The sequence below is a fragment of the Protomyctophum parallelum genome (assembly GCF_964188405.1).
Source record: "Protomyctophum parallelum genome assembly, chromosome: 19".
NCBI lineage: Eukaryota > Metazoa > Chordata > Actinopteri > Myctophiformes > Myctophidae > Protomyctophum > Protomyctophum parallelum.
In genome coordinates, this window is record NC_139717.1 from 21,999,857 (window position 1) to 22,017,627 (window position 17,771).

The window sequence follows — 17,771 nt, forward strand, 5'->3', positions numbered from 1 at the left end:
AACAATGTTTTCTGATCTCCTGTTTTTTTTCTGTATACGTTTATTAACGTTAGAATTACATAATAAATAAGAATAATTATTAAAAAACTTGAAATAGTTGTTGAAACATTAAATTTTCAGTCATAAAGAAAAAGTATGACAAAAGACGAAATATTATTATATTACACAAACGCATCAACGTCGTGAAAAGTGGACAAGAAAAAATATATATAAATATTATATATTTAATGCGGGTTCCCATGGTTCCCGGCGGGCGGCGCGAGACGCGACTTGGGGACTCCTCGCGAGATTTCCGACCTCTTCCTTGGCCGTCGTTGACAGAGGTTAGTCGAAGCGTTTTCGCACGGCCACACATTTTAACATTAAACATGGCATTAAAACGCACATTTGGTCCCCATTCCGCGTCGCATCTCTTCACGAACATCTGCCGCGTCCGATGGAGTGGTTTGCGCCGACGGATGGCCATTTAACGAGACGATATGTCATGGATATAAAGTCTCTGGTGTGTGTGGAAGTGGGTTCCCTTCCCTCCACCGGGCTGGCTTGTTGGTTCAATATGGCCTACACGTGTGTTTGTACATCGTTGCCTTTTACATTGACTGTCGAGGCGTGCTCGGTTCTGTTCGCTCCATGGTGGTCTTCTCCGCGGCCTTTAAATTAATACAACTTTAGAATGGTGGTGGTCGTGTTGTTGCTAACAAGCTAACCTGTTAGCCAGCCCAATAAGGCTGCTCCACCACCATGCTAGCTTCGTGTAGCTAAACTGGTTTTACAGACTGTGTTCTCTGTTGACGTTTCCACTTCGTTGTCTTGTTGTCAGCTTGCCCCGGCTTGGTTCGGAACTGATCTTTAACGTTCTGCAGTGTCACGATAATGCCGTTTAGTTGACTGGTCAAGAACCCGGCTTCGTCTAGCCGCTAATATTGTGCCTATCCTTTTTTCATTAGACCCGTTAGCATCACAGCTAGCCGGCAGTGCACACAGCATGTCGGGCAGGATGATCCCCATGGTTAGCAGCACATATGTTTCTGCAATGCTTTAATAACACAGCAAAATCCTAGTCTCAAAGTGTGCAAGTGGTACTCTAGTATACAGGAACTCTTGCTGTTATTTGGGTCCAAATTAGATGTGTAGGTAGGTAGGGTCAAACTTGGGTCCACTAACTGGCAGGCAGTGGCTGGCAGCAAGCATGGATGTCCGGCTGATGCTGCAACTAGCAGTCAAAGTGTGCAAATGGACCCTTATGCCTGATATTGTACAGTTAATGAGGTTGCAGTGTAAACCATCTGAGTTAATTTCCCCATAAAAGTGTTTAATTTTTAGTGTTTAATTGTACAATTTAAAAGAGTAAAAGTACCATTTAATAAGGGTCCATTCGGTTAATTCAATAACATGCTGGGGTTTTGCAACAGGTTTACAATGATTTGACGACACTAGTGCCCTTCTGCCCTGATTGACTAAACATTAAACTCTGCAATTCATATTGTCATTACACTAATGGCAGCATGGATGTATTTTGGTCCTCATGTCCCCCTGAGCTGAACTTGTTATGCCTTTAGAATGATTCTTAAATTGCTGTTGAATGTGATCTGAAAGTTTGAGTTGTGTTTTTGTTAAAGTGTGTTCAACGTGGACATCCTGTGAGGTTACTCTCTCGCATGGCTCTGTCCTTGTGGCGTATGGGAGCGTAGCATTCGTGCTGTGACGTACAGTCCCGTTCCACGACGTTGTACAGCAAGCTCTGTCCCCGGCTCTCCGGGCCGGTGAGGACGGGCGTCCTGTATATTCCTACATCTTCCCAGAGTCCTTTGGGCCGTTACTGGGGGGCTAAACCATGCAGGACATAAATTGTCCTCCGCCAGACACCTGCTGAGAGTGAAGTCTGAACTGTTTTCAAGAGATGGAAGGACAGATTTGTGGAATTTATAGATGGTTGTTGACATAACTCGATGTGTCATCTTTCCTTTTTCAGAGACAAAGGCCATGTTCAGTACCAGCGCCAAAATCGTGAAGCCAAATGGCGAAAAGCCAGACGAGTTCGAGTCTGGGATCTCCCAGGTAAGAAGCGACTGAGGGGTGAAAGCAGTGTTTATTATAATGTCCATGATAAGTGTATGTATGATGTACTGTACCTGGTTCATTAATGTGATTGTGTCTGCTGTCTCACAGGCTCTCCTCGAGTTGGAGATGAACAGTGATCTGAAGGCTCAGCTCAGAGAACTGAACATCACAGCTGCAAAGGTACAAGTCTTTTAGTTGTATGTTATTAGCTTAAAACATTGTGTATTTCTTAACCCATAAAGACCACCTGAGGCAGATTCTAAAAGAAAAACACTTCTAATTCCTGGCAGTTTTCTGAGAAAACAATGTTTTTATATCAGTGATGCTCAAACCTTTTCATGTCAAGGACCCCCAAAATGTGTTCTGCCACCGACCCCCATCTGAATTTTTTTTGCCCCGGGACAAGCACAGATTTGAGTTAAAAACGTGAAAAAAAATGTGAAAGAATATATTCATTTTCACAAATGGCAGATCTACAATCTCGTAGCGCAGCACGACACTCGATGCTGCACTATGAGCTTTTTCAATAGCTAAAATAATTAAATTGGTGACACTCTTTATGGGTTAAAGGTTGTAGTTGTTCACATGTGTGCTTTACGTGAATTGAACAGTGTTGTATGTATATGTTCAACGTGGACATCCTGTGAGGTTACTCTCTCGCATGGCTCTGTCCTTGTGGCGTATGGGAGCGTAGCATTCGTGCTGTGACGTACAGTCCCGTTCCACGACGTTGTAGAACAAGCTCTGTCCCCGGCTCCCGGGCCGGTGAGGACAGGCGTCCTGTATATTCCTACAACTTCCCAGAGTCCTCTGGGCCGTTACTGGGGAGCTAAACCATGCAGGACACAAACTGTTGACCTTTTCTATTGTTTTATAGTGTCGTTGAAAAAAACACTTAGAATACTGGGTGAACTGCCTACATTTAGCAAATGTGCTTAATTGTTTCTTATGTTTTAATATTTTGCGATATCTGTTTTAATGCCCACTAATTCCTCCCGAAATGGTTTGTCTAATTTGTTTTTCTTTTTTCATAAGGAAATTGAAGTTGGTGGGGCCAGAAAAGCCATCATCATCTTCGTTCCCGTTCCTCAGCTGAAGTCTTTCCAGAAGATTCAGGTTCGTCTGGTGAGAGAGCTGGAGAAGAAGTTCAGCGGAAAGCATGTTGTCTTCATCGCACAGGTAAAGATTAACGTTAAATATGATCAGAATGTTCACTTGTGCTTTTAATGTGTTCAACGTGGACATCCTGTGAGGTTACTCTCTCGCATGGCTCTGTCCTTGTGGCGTATGGGAGCGTAGCCTTCGTGCTGTGACGTACAGTCCCGTTCCACGACGTTGTACAGCAAGCTCTGTCCCCGGCTCTCCGGGCCGGTGAGGACGGGCGTCCTGTATATTCCTACAACTTCCCAGAGTCCTCTGGGCCGTTACTGGGGAGCTAAACCATGCAGGACACAAATGTACCTAATGGATTGATGTAGTATTGGACTGTGAGATGATAATTATTGTATTATATTTGTGTTTATGCTGCTCTGTGGCTGGGCCAACTGTAACATGTTAAATCTATGTGGAATGAATCCCTTGGTTAATTTTAGATGTATATATTGTGTCCTTGCAGAGGAGAATCCTGCCCAAACCCACCAGGAAAAGTCGCACAAAGAACAAGCAGAAGCGTCCCAGGAGGTGAGTTTCTGTGTTTTAAGACAACTGGTGGTTTAGAACGGTGGTTCCTGAACCTTTTAGCCTGTGACCCAAAAGACATTTGATGTTTCCCCTGGACCCAAACTAGTGAAAATGGCAGATTACAATCTCACAAGTAACGTGTCGCTTTGCGCAGCGTTGTGAACTTGTAGATCGGCTATTTTCAGTAGTTTAAACATTTTTTGTAATTCATGAAATTACTTTAGGGAAAAATGTTTTGAATTCACGAATAATCTTGCTATTTTTGGGAATGTGTTTTGAAAAGATGTAGGAAAAAATAAAATATATATAGGGACCCATAAAAATGTGTCTCGAACCACTGTTTGGGAAACGGTGTTTTCTTTTTTTGAACATTCTGTTATGTTCCAGGTGTGGCAGGGCTTGACTGTCATGCACATTTTACACGAAAGGCAAGCTTGATAAATGCAGTCCATTTAACTGAAATCCATGCGTAAATGTGAAAGTAATGCATCGATATCCACTCAAGTTAATAATTTCGAACCACACTGGAGAAATTACTTTTTTAACAATTCACAACTCCACAATCTTTAGCTGAACTATTAATGTTGCACTGCTGTTGAGACCGTGTTCAACCAACGTGGACATCCTGTGAGGTTACTCTCTCGCATGGCTCTGTCCTTGTGGCGTATGGGAGCGTAGCATTCGTGCTGTGACGTACAGTCCCGTTCCACGACGTTGTAGAACAAGCTCTGTCCCCGGCTCCCGGGCTGGTGAGGACGGGCATCCTGTATATTCCTACAACTTCCCAGAGTCCTCTGGGCCGTTACTGGGGGGCTAAACCATGCAGGGGACAGTATTAAAGGAAATGTGAACCATCAATTTGTTTTGTTTAAATGACATTTAAAATTCAGCCATCAAACTTGAGCCGGAGTTATAGTGGATATTTAAATATATTGAAAGGTTTTCTTTTAGTTTTTTTCCCATATGTACTCATGGACATGATGTAATCTGTTAATAATTCTTAATGTTCAACACTGTTAAATGGTAGGATAGAAACGGCAGGTCCTGGTATGAGATAAAAACCATCAGTGCTAGAGGTCCTGGTAGGACATGGAACATAATGCCTAAACATGTGTTTGTCTCTGTTGTCCAGCCGTACGCTGACGGCCGTGCATGATGCCATCCTGGAGGACCTGGTGTTTCCCAGTGAGATCGTGGGTAAGAGGATCCGCGTGAAGCTCGACAGCAGTCGCCTCATCAAGGTCCACCTGGACAAGGCTCAACAGAACAATGTAGAACACAAAGTGAGTAAAGTCCTGGTGAAGTTTGATTTCTAAATCTTTCAACTTCAAAGTGCAGTTGGAGTACACGGTGCTGACAAGATCCTTGAACAGTCGATTGACTGAACAAGTCACTGTACTTCCTTATACCTTCCTTATTACCAAATATCTTGGCAGAAAATAGCAAATCCACAAGCTCACAATTCACTTGGCTAGTAGATTGGCTATTTTGCAGTTCTGTTCACCAAACAGAGGCGCTATGGTTAAGTATTTATGTTCAACACACTTAATACTCTGCAGCTATTAGTTACTGTTTTGAATATTTTGTAATTCATGATCCATGTCATTAAACATTTTAGACTGTCAGGTGTTCAACGTGGACATCCTGTGAGGTTACTCTCTCGCATGGCTCTGTCCTTGTGGCGTATGGGAGCGTAGCATTCGTGCTGTGACGTACAGTCCCGTTCCACGACGTTGTAGAACAAGCTCTGTCCCCGGCTCCCGGGCCGGTGAGGACGGGCGTCCTGTATATTCCTACAACTTCCCAGAGTCCTCTGGGCCGTTACTGGGGAGCTAAACCATGCAAGATACAAATTCTGTTTAACTGTTAATGCCAGCGTTCAGATTAAATGAAGAATTATATTTTCTCATTTCCATGTACAGTACCAATGGGCTGTTACACACAGACCTACCAGTCCCTGGTTTGGTTCCGTTTACCTCCCAGATAATTGGAGACTGAAACCCTAATGCTGATTTTTATATATTATTTTAATTTAATCTTAAAAAATACAAGATATTAAATACTGCTGATATTAGTCTATAAGAAGTGCTAAGAACTGGAATTGTGTAATACTAACTTGTGCATCATTAGATTCTGTGCAGATGTATTACTTACTTCAAATATTACCAAAAGGTCAGCCTTGTACAGCTGGTCATGTTTTACCCTGCACTGAGAATGTAACAATTAGCCCTGCGTTTTATCCACATTTTAATAATATATAGGACGTTCTAAAAACCTTGAGTGATTGCAGTGAGTTAACCTGTCCTTTTGTGTGTGTGTCTTTTCTGTCAGGTTGAGACCTTCGCTGGTGTCTACAAAAAACTCACTGGCAAAGATGTCGTCTTCGAATTCCCTGAATTTCAGCTGTAAAGTGTAAAGATGACGAAATAAAGTTTGTTTACTGTCGTCGGTTGGTTGTTTGTTTATGCCTGTGGCATGGGGTGGGTTTAGTTTAATACAGTTTTCTGTTGCAAATCTTTCAGTTGTGTATAAAATCCCCGGGTTTAAATATTGTGAGACTGCTGCTGGGTATACCAACCCCTAATGATTTCTCAAAGAGGGTCCAGGGGTGCCTTTTGAATATGCGATCAATAATTGATCAACAACTTCAGTTTAATCACTTAACCCTCAGACTAGGTAAACGGTCCTGAATAGTTACACTGTCTTAACCCATTTAGAACTGATTCTACAAATGTCTTCTAAATCATGACAATTTTCAGAAAAACCCGTTTCTATGTCAGTGGTGCTCAACCTTTTTTCATGTCGAGGACCCCCAGAATTATCTATTTGGCTGTGGACCCCTATCTGAATATTGTTGTTCCAGGGACCCTCCCCAGAAGCAAAGATTTGAGTTAAAAATGATTTGTGCCACATTTTCATACCACTGTAGTGTTTTGGGCTACATCACTCAACCTTTATTATGTCAAGGATGTTATCTCTGATACAGTTTACTAATTGTACACATGGAACCAAATGGACCCTTGCGGTTCAGCTTTGTACACTTGAGTTACAGATGTGTCTCTGTTTTGACCCCTGGTGGTCCCTGTAAAAAAGGTAACAAGTCAACTGTTGAGTTTTAATTTACCAGAAGGGCCTGCAGTGTAGCCTCGATACCCAGGCTTTCATTTCGTCTGCGCGAAAGATGAAAGCCTGGAAAAAGCCGTGGGCTGAACCAGTCTAAAAGTGGGAGTCAACCCTTCCGGGTGGGCGTCGCTCTAAATGATGTGACGTAGCGCTGCACTAGGGGGGAGAGGAGGGGCCGGGGGTGACGGACAGATCGATGAGATCCAATCAGGGTGCGCGCATTTCTGAGGCGCCCCGCCCCTCTAGACCAGAAATGTCTCTGCTTAGGTCAGGCTACCTGCAGTGTTAACAAATAAACAGCAGGGGGAGCCTGAGTCTGTTGTACATGGGCAAAAATGGTGGTTTGGATGTTCTATGCTTTTAGGTCAGTCAATCTAAGATTTGACCCAAAAGTACTTTGTCAAGGTTTTTTTTAATGATCCTTAGGTTCATCCAAATAACATAACAAATTGAGTATTATATAAATTGTGGAACTTGGTATATTCAGGGGTTTAAAGTTGGAATAACATTAAAAACATGTAATTCTAAAACGGGTACTCCCAATACTTGATTCTGTTTGCCTGGTTACCATCACTTGACCGGTGTAAATTTCACCGATAACCCACACCTTCAATCACTTATATCATTCGCAGCCGATTCCGCATCTCTAGCTGTAGGGAAGGGCAGCACTTGATTGCTTTGCAAACCCATAGGAGGCCTTAAGTATGTTTCAACAGTTTCAATTGAAACGGGCCTCCACCCTCAACAGAATAATGATGTCATAGGTATATGGGGGCCTCATATTTTGTCTTGAAACGGGCCTCCAGATTCCTAAGGCCGCCCCTGTGCAAACCTATGCCGTGCGGGTGTCTAAGCACTGCCCGGCTCATGACTGTGAATGTGTGGCTCCAGGCGGCCCCGTAAAGACATCAAGCGCTATTTTCCCGTCACATAGCCTAGTTGCAGCAAAACAAGGAAGTGATGTGGCTCGGCTGCGCCTCGGGTCTGCCTCATGGGTCTGCCTACGCCTCCAGCCATTATAAAATACCCGGTAACCTGAGACCTCGTGGCTTATTGCTTTATTATGCTTTAAGCATGCAATGTGTTTTAATTATTCTGAACCATCTGAACCCATTCCAATTGTTAGTTTTACATGAAAAACACTCCTTGGGCTAAAAACGGCCATAGCAACTTGCCCAAACGTGAAATGGTAGCCTACTCCAACTTTCAATCACTGAATTTACCATGCTTTACATACTCAATTTTTTATTATGTTATTTGGAAGAACCTATGGATCATAAACAAAGAAGAAACCTTGAACGATTACATTTGCAATTTATTTTGGGTCAGGCCCTTTTTTTTTATCTTAGATTGACTGGCCTATTGAATTGTTTTGTGGAAAGATGGGAAGCCATTTACATGCAGAAGTATGTTTAATGTTGCTCACAATCACATGGGTCAAATAGTTGTACTTTAGGCTGCACCTGTCTGAATGCCTATAGTTGTCGAGGTGCTTATAGACATATCTCCATAATTATTAATTTAGATGGCTTCCCAAATCCCACCTGTACATCTCTCAGCCTTTCAACCAGTGGTCCTTGAGAAGTTCCCAGGTGGTCCCCGGCTAAATGATGGAGAGTTCGTAACCAAATGGACCCTTATAGGTCTTTAACTCTTGAGTGTAAAATGGTTTCATTTTACGCTCCCAATAATTAAATAATTGTTAAAAGTCGGAATTACTAAATTTTCATGAATCTACACAATTAGAGAATGTAGAAGAATGGTTATTTTGATCAACATTTGCCTGATATCTCTCCTAAATAGGTCTACAGCATTGCATTGTGGACAAAAGCAAACAAAAAATCTGTTTGGGTCTGAGAGACGACACCTTATCAAATGGTGGTCCGTGGCTAAAATTCAGAATTAATAGTGGGCCCTGGTATCAGTCCTGGAATTTCATCCTTTTAGGGGCAAGGCCACTTGGCCTTTAGTGTGGTCAACTTTTTGAGGGCACAAGGCCAAGTGCCAGGGCATGAAGGCCATCAATTAAAACAATGATTTTAAGTCCCCGGTCATCATTATTTTAGCTTAAAGGTTAAGGATGATTACATTTTTTTGTGTTTAAAGGAGAACATTGGTTCAGAACAGAGCTTCTTAAATAAATAATCACAGCTTTAAATAACAAAATATAAGTAGCTACTGTTGTAAAATATTGTAAACATGTCTGTAACATGGGGTCCCAGTGCAGAGATGAAAATCATAATGAAATGGCCTAGGACCCTGTCACCCTATAATTCATATAGCCTACATTTAATTTGGGGGTCATTGAAATTAAAATGGCTGAGGATCAGTGGATTAAACTGTGAGTTAATTCACAGAAAATACAATGACAGACAGCCTACATTCATTTTTATAGCCCTATGTTTTTGTTCTGCCTTGTTTGTTTTTGTTCTGCTATATATTGTCACAACTGTGTGATATGTTCCTTGTTTTTCTTCTATTGTTTATACTGTGCAAATTGTTCAGCACCTCCTAACTTTGTTTCGAAGGTCCTGGGTTTCATTCCCGCTCGGGACGCTGTGGGTGCTGGTGGCATGTTTCCTCATCCGCGTCATCAGTGCCCATACCCGAGGCGGGGTTGGCGAAAGGGCCTTTCTGTGTGGAGTTTGCATGTTCTCCCCGTGTCCCCTAGGGTAGGTACCCTCACAAAAACATGCAGTAATCCTGGTCTCTAAACTGCCTCCCCCTGGCCAGCCGGGGCACCTAATGGAGGGGAAAGGGACTGGTTGGAATAACATTTTCCTTCCACTCGCTACGTCCAACCAGGGAAGCTCCCCCCTGTCAGGTGTAAAGGAGCAACTTGGACACTCAGGCATGAAGGAAGCATGAGTTCAAGTCCGTTGCTCACCCCATGTCCCCCATATATGGGGACTAGGTTGGTGGAGGGTGTGTAGAGCCCAGGATCACATTAGAATAGATAATTGACACAGGGGTGAAAAATGAGTTACAAAATCGTGGGATAAAAAATATATATGAAAAAAAGAAGATTAACTCCTGAAAGCTGGTGACTGATTAGTATTAAGTTATTGATCCATCCAGCAGTTTGGATCAATAATCCAGACACATTGTTGCCATTTGAGTAAATAATTAGGATGCCATATTAAATGCCACAATTTCAAATGGAACACATGTGAGGTATATGAACAACACATACTTACAGGCAGGTAGAACATGAGAGATCAATATAGTGACAAAGGTTACAAGGCAGAGGCAAGGAAGCAACCAGGTGCTCAGGAGGTGTACAGGTATACAGAGTATAAAAATAGTAAAAAGGTGCCTTACTTTTTACTCCCTGTGTTCCGAAAGGGGAAAGGATTTCCAGTGTGGTCGGAGGGAGGCGGTATACTGAGTGAGCTGCCACCATTACTTTCTTATTTGGACAATGTGGCTATCATCTGAAGTGGCAGTATGGGGAGGTATGCATATTTACTAAACCATACGGTTTTATGTGAGGAGAGACAGAGAGCCCCGGGGCTCGGCTCTCTTTTCTTTGCGGTTTTGTGAGTACAGACAGAGGTGGAAAGTAACTGAGTACTTTTACTCAAGTACTGTTTGAGGTATTTCCAGTACTTTTACTTCTACATCTCAGAGCCAAATTTTTTACTTTTACTCCACTACAATTATTTGAAAACTAGTTACTAGTTACTTTGCGATTTAAAATTTAGTTAAAAAACATGCATTAACTAACAATTTCAACCCTATACATTTTGGCCATTTGAAAATAGCCGATCGATCTATAAGCTCACAATGCGTCGTAACGCAACACATTGTGAGCTTGTAGATCTGCTATTTTCAATAGATTGTCTACACATTTTGAACTTGTGAAATGGGACGTTCTGCAATATGAGTACTTTTAGTAGGCCTACTTTAAGTACATTTTGATGCCGATACTTTTGTACTTTTGTTATGGCTGGCTCTGGGGCCATAACGAAGAAGGGGAAACCACACCGGAGGACAATCGAAAAATAAGTATTTTATTTAATACTTGTGGAAAAAGATAATGCAAGCAATTCAATTAAAGTTCATACCGGCAGGGAAACATGCTGCCCAAAGTCTAGAACCAAAACAAATAAATGAACAAGGGAACTCTCCTATGGCCACCCCTGCAGCCTGTGGAGAAAAGCAGATCTGAAGTGCTGAGAGAGCAGGTGTCTTAAATAGTGTTTGGGGAGGACACTGGCCAGGTGTCTCCCCTTCCACTCATCATCTCTGGCTCCGCCCTCCAACACTGCAATGGAACTGTTAAAGGCACAGCCACACATACACACACAGCACCCATAGTAGACTAAAGGCCCAGGGGGCCGTCACATCAAGTACATTTTAAATTCTGTGCTTTTACTTGTAACGAAGTTGTTCTAAATTGCAGTAGGCCTATTGGTACTTTTACTTAAGTTAAACAATTGAGTACTTTTTCCACCACTGTGTACAGATATACCCCGTCTAGGGAGCCGGAAGAATTTCAGTTAACAGTTTCCGTGCCGCGAATGGATTACTCCAGGTTAATGTCGCTGCCGTATCGGACATACCCGCCTTTTGTTTTATGTGTTTAATCCGCCGTAATGTAATGAATCAAAAGAAAATCCGTCTTCGTCGCGGAGTATGAGACTGGATGGCTTCGCTGTGATGACGAAACCGGAAATCGTCACATGCTGTGGGCTGCTAGGGCTTCTGGGAAATTGAGGCCAATGGAAATGCATTGGGTGCAACGCCTCATTGAGACGAGTCTTGTGTGCGTCTTCCGGGTGCATCCGGGTGGTGGATGCGACACTCGGATCATAACAAACCACGGGACCTTTTTTCGCTGGATTTTCGCGGATTAAAAGCCCAAATAATCAGCGTATGCTCTAAAGGTAATACAACAATCTCGGCAGTGAAAGGGGGTTGATTAAAATGCGTGTTAAACGTAAAAAACAGTCAAACTGTTAAGAATGAGAGGAGGAGAGTAAAAAAGTGCAATTTGCAATGGTCATTGGAAGGGCTTTAGGGTCCTGGTCCGGTTGATGAGTATATGTGAATTGTGACAAGAAAGGTTTCCTTCAGCCTGGTAGACCCCAGTGTCACTCAGTGTTGTTTCCGTCGACTAAAACTATGACGAAAAATGTTCGTCGACTACCTTTTTTCATTGACAAAAACGACATAAAAACTAAGCCATGATGACTATGACTAAATAAAGTGACAATTCCGGCAACAAATAAAAACTAGACTAATGTTAGGAAGGGACAAGTGATCCAGTATGTCATTTTACACTTGGTTGCATGCAGAAAATACCATATATACAAGCTTGTAGTGTGTAAACACAGTCATTACGACGGTATCAAGGCCCGCCAAAATACATTTTAGTCAACTAAATCAACTGTAGAATTAGTCGACTAAAATCGCATGACATTTGGTCGACTAAAACTAGACTAACACTAATACATTCCAGGTGACTAAAATGTGACTAAAACTAAATGAGAACTATTCAAAAGACTATGACTAAAACTAAAATCTAATTTTGATGCCAAAAACAACTCTGGTTGGAGCCTAAAAAAGGAAATATAGAAAGTATCAGCTGTATAGGCCCACGGCTGGTAGTATGGAAGAGAGCGAAAAGAGGCCAAACGGAAACTATCCGATGTATAGTAGGCTTATAGCCAGTGGGTTGTGAGAGAGGACCTAAAAAGGCAGTGTAGAATTTGTCCGCTGTGAGCCTGTGGTTAATAGGTTGGGAGAGGGCCTAAAGAGGCCCTAAAGAGGCCCTAAAGAAATTATCTAATGTAGGCTTCTGGCTGGTATAGGGTAGGAGAGTAATAGGCAAAAGATATGGTAACCTCTTACCATGTCATTTAAGTGTGTGGCAATTTACAATTACAATTTACAATTTAGGCATTTAGCAGACGCTCTTAATCCAGAGCAATTTACATTAAGCAAGAACAAAAAGCATGGCAATACATCACATACATAAAAAGTATTTATCATGAAACATGTGTAAGCTAAGAATGTAACGTGGAATATCTATATAATGAAACTATACATATAGACTATACTATGCTATATGTACTATGAAGTGCTATGACTACATAAAATGCAATTCTAGTGCTGTCTACATAACATGCTATAAATCTGTATCAAATGCTATCTAAGTCTACAAAAAGTGCTATCTAAGGCGGTAGGGTAAGTGCTACAGGCCATGATGGAGTCTGAAAAGGTGGGTTTTCAGACTATGACGGAAGATTGGCAGTGAGGCTGCAGTTCTGATTGTGATGGGAAGTGCATTCCATAATTTTGAAGCCAGAAGGGAGAAGAGTTGGGGACGTGTATAGCAACCACCAGGAGAGGCAGTATGAGTGTTTTTCTTACGGGTTTTCAGTTATGTCCGCTTGCCATGGGAGTGAGAACATGTCATCTGTCTTATGTGGCGTACACTACAATACTAATTGTTTATGATCAGGCTATAAGGCAGGCGGTTCATATAATTCATACTTGCATTTTATTTTAACTGCCATGCTGTGACAGTGAGGCAGTTTTGATTGATTGATTGATTGATTTTAACACCCATTCATGTGTATAACCCTGCATGTCTTAACTGTCACTCTCCTCTCACCACAGGCTTATAGGAACGGTCCAGGAAATGTCCGAGGGACAGAGACTATCGGACTGTATGAATAAAATATAGGAACAGGAGTTCCAGTTCCACGTATCGCGCTGCGGGAGGAAGGCAGCCCCGCCACAGTGACGGTGACGTGGAAACTACAAATAATAAGGTCGGAAAGAAACCTATAATTCTTGATATTGCATATTGCACTGGCAAACAGGCGCTCATTATATACGCCAGATCGGCTTGACGGCTTGTGCTCTCTCGGAGCTGAACCCCCGCTATGGGAGAAGACCCGCTACAGTTAAAGATAAAGACCGATGACGTCACGAAGCAAGGCATCGCCGTCACACCTTATCGTTGTTAAAACCAAAGCCCTCCAGTGAGGAGCGAGCTATCAGAGACTGTATAAACCTGAGTTGAAATCTAATCTTCTGTTCTCATCCTTCTCCAGGCTGTGGAAGACGCCTGTGAAACAAATATTGTATGGAATATAATTTGTCCGGAACCTATGTGGGGTTTCTCCTGCCTGCTGTATGATTTGCTGCTAAAACAAATAAAAAGCCGTTTGAAACTGCTGCAATCCCGTGTTCCGCCTGCTCATTGGTCACAGACCTTCCACACTATTTGTTATTATCTTTAATCTTTAATCCATTTGGTTTCCTTTCACACTCTCAAGAGTTAAAAATCACACCCGTGTGAAGTGATCAGGAGCGCAATTTACGTCATATTTGGTGGACATTTGACCTAATTTCTCCTTTCAAGTTTTTCGTCATATTTGGCGGACATTTGACCGATACCGATACCGATATGGCATTTGTATGGCCGATTCCGATTATGCTACCGATTATATTGGGCATCCATAATTTAGTCAATTACAAAAAAAGGTCTTAATTAGCCCTTCGCTAAATCCCAACACAAAAAATGATTGTCCAATGCCAATCCAAATAGTTTAGCAACTGTTGCTATGCAGGTCAAGCTTTCACCATTCGCCTCATAGCTGTCAATGTTATATTATATTGCATGTCTGTGTTGTTGAACACGTCTGGAAACTTACACGACTCACCCACCCAGGTGATGGCAATAATACAATGCTAATGACCGTAGTCTTACCGTGTAACATGAAAACTCCTGTCGGTTACTCTGTCCTGTTGTTAAAAGTAGTATCCTCATATTTCTTTTTATTTAAATAATGTCATGCACATTTGCCCAGTGCATAGCCTACTGCAGGCCTGGTTGACTAGATTTAGAAGACATTTTGAAGGTTTTGCTTCTGAAATTATCCGTTATTTATATGGCGAAATTGCGTAATTTAACATGCATCTCAATGGGTGAGAAGGACAGGTTGACCTGTATCTTCGCTGCTAACGTGCCTCCATGCACCACCTCCTGATCACTGGATCCCTCAAATACAAACATCTTTGTCCCGATGATGGTGGCAGAGTGATATGCTGAAACAGGTGGTGGAGTGCCAGCAATTTTCATTAAAACCATTGAGGTCGGTAGTGTCCAACTTGTAGATGTCATTAGTTCTTTCAGACGGCCTGATGTATCCTCCATGGACATACATGACCTTCCCCAAGACACAGGCTGAGAGATCCCAGCTCAGCTATCTGGGAGGATTCCCAGAAAACCTGGGCATGAAGCATCTGTGGGTGTCGACATCAAATGCAACGTTGAAAGAAAACATTTCTCCCCAGATGTAGATGACGTCTTCTATCAGCACAGCTATGTGGACCTCACGGTGCCGGGAGGGAGCCTCAAGGCTACCTTCTCCTCTTCCATGTGTTACTATGGGAAACTTCACCCAGCATAAAGACACTGTGTTGAAGACGTGTACGTCAAGTTCAACTTTGGAGTAACCATGAAGCAGGACGTCTCCAAAGTAGTACATCTTGTGCCTCACTGCCACAGCAACACCCCTGGTTGGTCTCTCTGGCTGCAGACTCACAGGCCAACACAACATTCCTCACACTAAGGGGCCATGCTGTGTTCACCGAGTTGTATGTTTGGAATTTCACAATGGAACCACAGTTTATTTTCTTCTTTAGAAACACCAGCATAGCATGTGGCGACGAAGTGCTTTAGCGTTTCTTGTTGCGTTCGCGTGTGAGGTGTTTCTCTCTTGCTAGCTGAGAGCTGAACTATTTTCATCTTATTGGCTGTTATTGGCTGGGACAAACAAGGTCAGTGTACACGACCCCCAGTGAGATAAAGATTCAAGCTAACAAGCTCAACACCGCCGCTGTCGTCTACCGTGTAAACATTCACAGATGCCTCCCGGGGGTTTCTTGCTTGAAATATAGCTCCTAAATCTAGTAAACACGGCCCTTATATGCATTCATACTGCTGATGTCACCTCCTCTTCACATGACCATGGAGCTTACGTGGTACCCATGTGCTTATATGGGGTGTACCGTCTATGACACCACCTCGGATGATATCGACCACTTTGGCCCTGCTCCTTATATGAGTTATATTGGCTTGCTCCATATGGGTATATGGAATATGAGAATATATCTTGTATATTGTTTCCGTGTGGAGTACCAGAGCTAATGGTTAAGTAAACTCTATCAGACAGGACAAACCCTCTTCAACATAAGTCCACATCAGCCTACAGTGAGCTGGTAGAGCAGCTCTGTTTGGGCTAAGAGATTTGGAGTGGATCGAAAAAGAACTAGCACAACTATCATTGAATACTTAGAGTTTTATATTATATTTATTTGAAATGTCAAAGTCACACAGTAAAATATATATATCCAGAATTATTACAATATAATACATATGACATGTTTGATTAATTTATCAAAAGCAGGCTACAATAATACATTTTCAAACATTTGAAAACATCAGACCGATGCCCGTTGGATGTCCACAGAGGAGCTGTGTCCTCCACTAGACTGTCCTGTAATGTCTTAATGTCCACACAGGAGCTGTGTCCTCCACTAGACTGTCCTGTAATGTCTTAATGTCCACAGAGGAGCTGTGTCCTCCACTGTCCTGTAATGTCTTAATGTCCACAGAGGAGCTAGTTATACGTCCGGTATTCTGGCTTCAACTCCCACATGCTCCTGTGCGCCCCCATGGTGTTGTAGACGCAAATCTCTCTCATGATCTCCTTCAGATACGCCACGGGTTGTTTGGTGATGTCGACCAGCTCTTTGATGTTGTAACACTGCCGTTTCTCCAAGGCGGAGAACAGCATGTCCAGAACCGCCTGGCGCTCCGCCCGCACCATCCTCCCCTCCGCCTTCCTCTTCTTCTCATACTCCACATTGACGACGTGATTGGCCACAGGCTTGTAGGTGCGGACAGCCGTCTCCAGCAACTGCGCCACGCGGCGAGGCTTGACGGACTCTGCGATGAGGCTCTTCTTCAGCTTCGCGTAGTCGCCGTTGGCGGCTGCGGGCCTGCAGCCCCCTCTCTGAACCACCACGCCCTCCAGGGCAACGCCGCCACCCGTCTGGGACTGACTGAAGACCACCAGGTTTTGGGCCCCCTGCACGGCGTGCATGGTCAGAGGGTAGTCTCGGGGAACCTGCAGGGTCTCGCTCTTCTCGCCCGGGGCGCTCACCGTGGACAGTGCCTTGCTCAAGGTGAACGACGCCTGCTCTGTTCTTTCCCCCTGTTTCTGTCCAATGTTCAGCTTCCCCACTTCTCTCCCTGCAGATTGTCTCCATTGCTGGGAGAGATAGTTGGGAACCTTCACCAGCCAGACACCTGAGGTCTGTTTGATCGCGCTCAGATCAACCTTCTGGTCCTTGTTGTTGGACATTATTAGTAGTAGTATCTTATCCTACAGTACGTGTGTTTAATAATAATAATTATTAGTAATGTTATCTCTGCTCTCTGTGTCCCTCTTCAACACACGTACTGTTCTAATAAAAGTATTATCAGTAGTAGTGTTATGAGATCTGCTCCTCTCTGCTCTGTGTCTCCAACACAATGAAAGCTCTGTCACTATGAGCTGACCTTAATTATGGAGCTCAACCAATCAGAGCTCTCGCTTGTGTACGCGTACACAATAATTTGTGTACGTTGCCATGGCAGCAGTCTGCCACTGGTCTCTTTGTGTATGGTAGCAACCACTCCCGTGTATCAAATCAACCATGTTTCTTACCCCAGCAACCGCCTGTTTACTATAGCAACCACTGTTTTTGACCTTAGCAACTGCTGTTTTATCATAGCAACCACCCATTTACCATAGCAACCATTGTTTTAGACCATAGCAACCAGCTATTTTACCATAGCAACCACAAGGTTATCATAGCAACCCCTGTTTTAGACCTTAGCT

The 17,771-nt window shown here is 43.0% G+C and overlaps 2 protein-coding genes across 2 annotated transcripts; one reads left to right on the top strand and one right to left on the bottom strand.

The window, feature by feature from the left end:
- Window positions 1–275: 275 nt before the first annotated feature.
- rps7 (ribosomal protein S7) lies at window positions 276–6,186 on the top strand. The gene is made up of 7 exons (XM_083790103.1): window positions 276–323; window positions 1,973–2,058; window positions 2,170–2,241; window positions 3,097–3,240; window positions 3,677–3,741; window positions 4,874–5,024; window positions 6,073–6,186. The coding sequence occupies exons 2-7, from the start codon at window positions 1,984–1,986 to the stop codon at window positions 6,148–6,150; spliced, it is 585 nt and encodes a 194-aa protein (XP_083646229.1). The 5' UTR covers window positions 276–323; window positions 1,973–1,983; the 3' UTR covers window positions 6,151–6,186.
- Window positions 6,187–16,505: 10,319 nt separating this feature from the next.
- On the bottom strand, window positions 16,506–17,252 carry LOC310876854 (general transcription factor IIF subunit 2-like; the record flags this gene model as incomplete). The annotated part of the gene is made up of 1 exon (XM_083790506.1): window positions 16,506–17,252. One exon carries the CDS (start codon window positions 17,250–17,252, stop codon window positions 16,506–16,508), a length of 747 nt encoding a protein of 248 aa, XP_083646632.1.
- Window positions 17,253–17,771: the final 519 nt, after the last annotated feature.

What these genes read in the sequence shown, in the direction of transcription:
- rps7 (XM_083790103.1), top strand. Translation starts at nt 1,984, where the DNA reads ATGTTCAGTACCAGCGCCAAAATCGTGAAGCCAAATGGCGAAAAGCCA. An exon ending in TCGAGTCTGGGATCTCCCAG is followed by an intron (nt 2,059 to 2,169) that starts GTAAGAAGCGAC and finishes GCTGTCTCACAG; the next exon opens with GCTCTCCTCGAGTTGGAGAT. An exon ending in AAGCAGAAGCGTCCCAGGAG is followed by an intron (nt 3,742 to 4,873) that starts GTGAGTTTCTGT and finishes TCTGTTGTCCAG; the next exon opens with CCGTACGCTGACGGCCGTGC.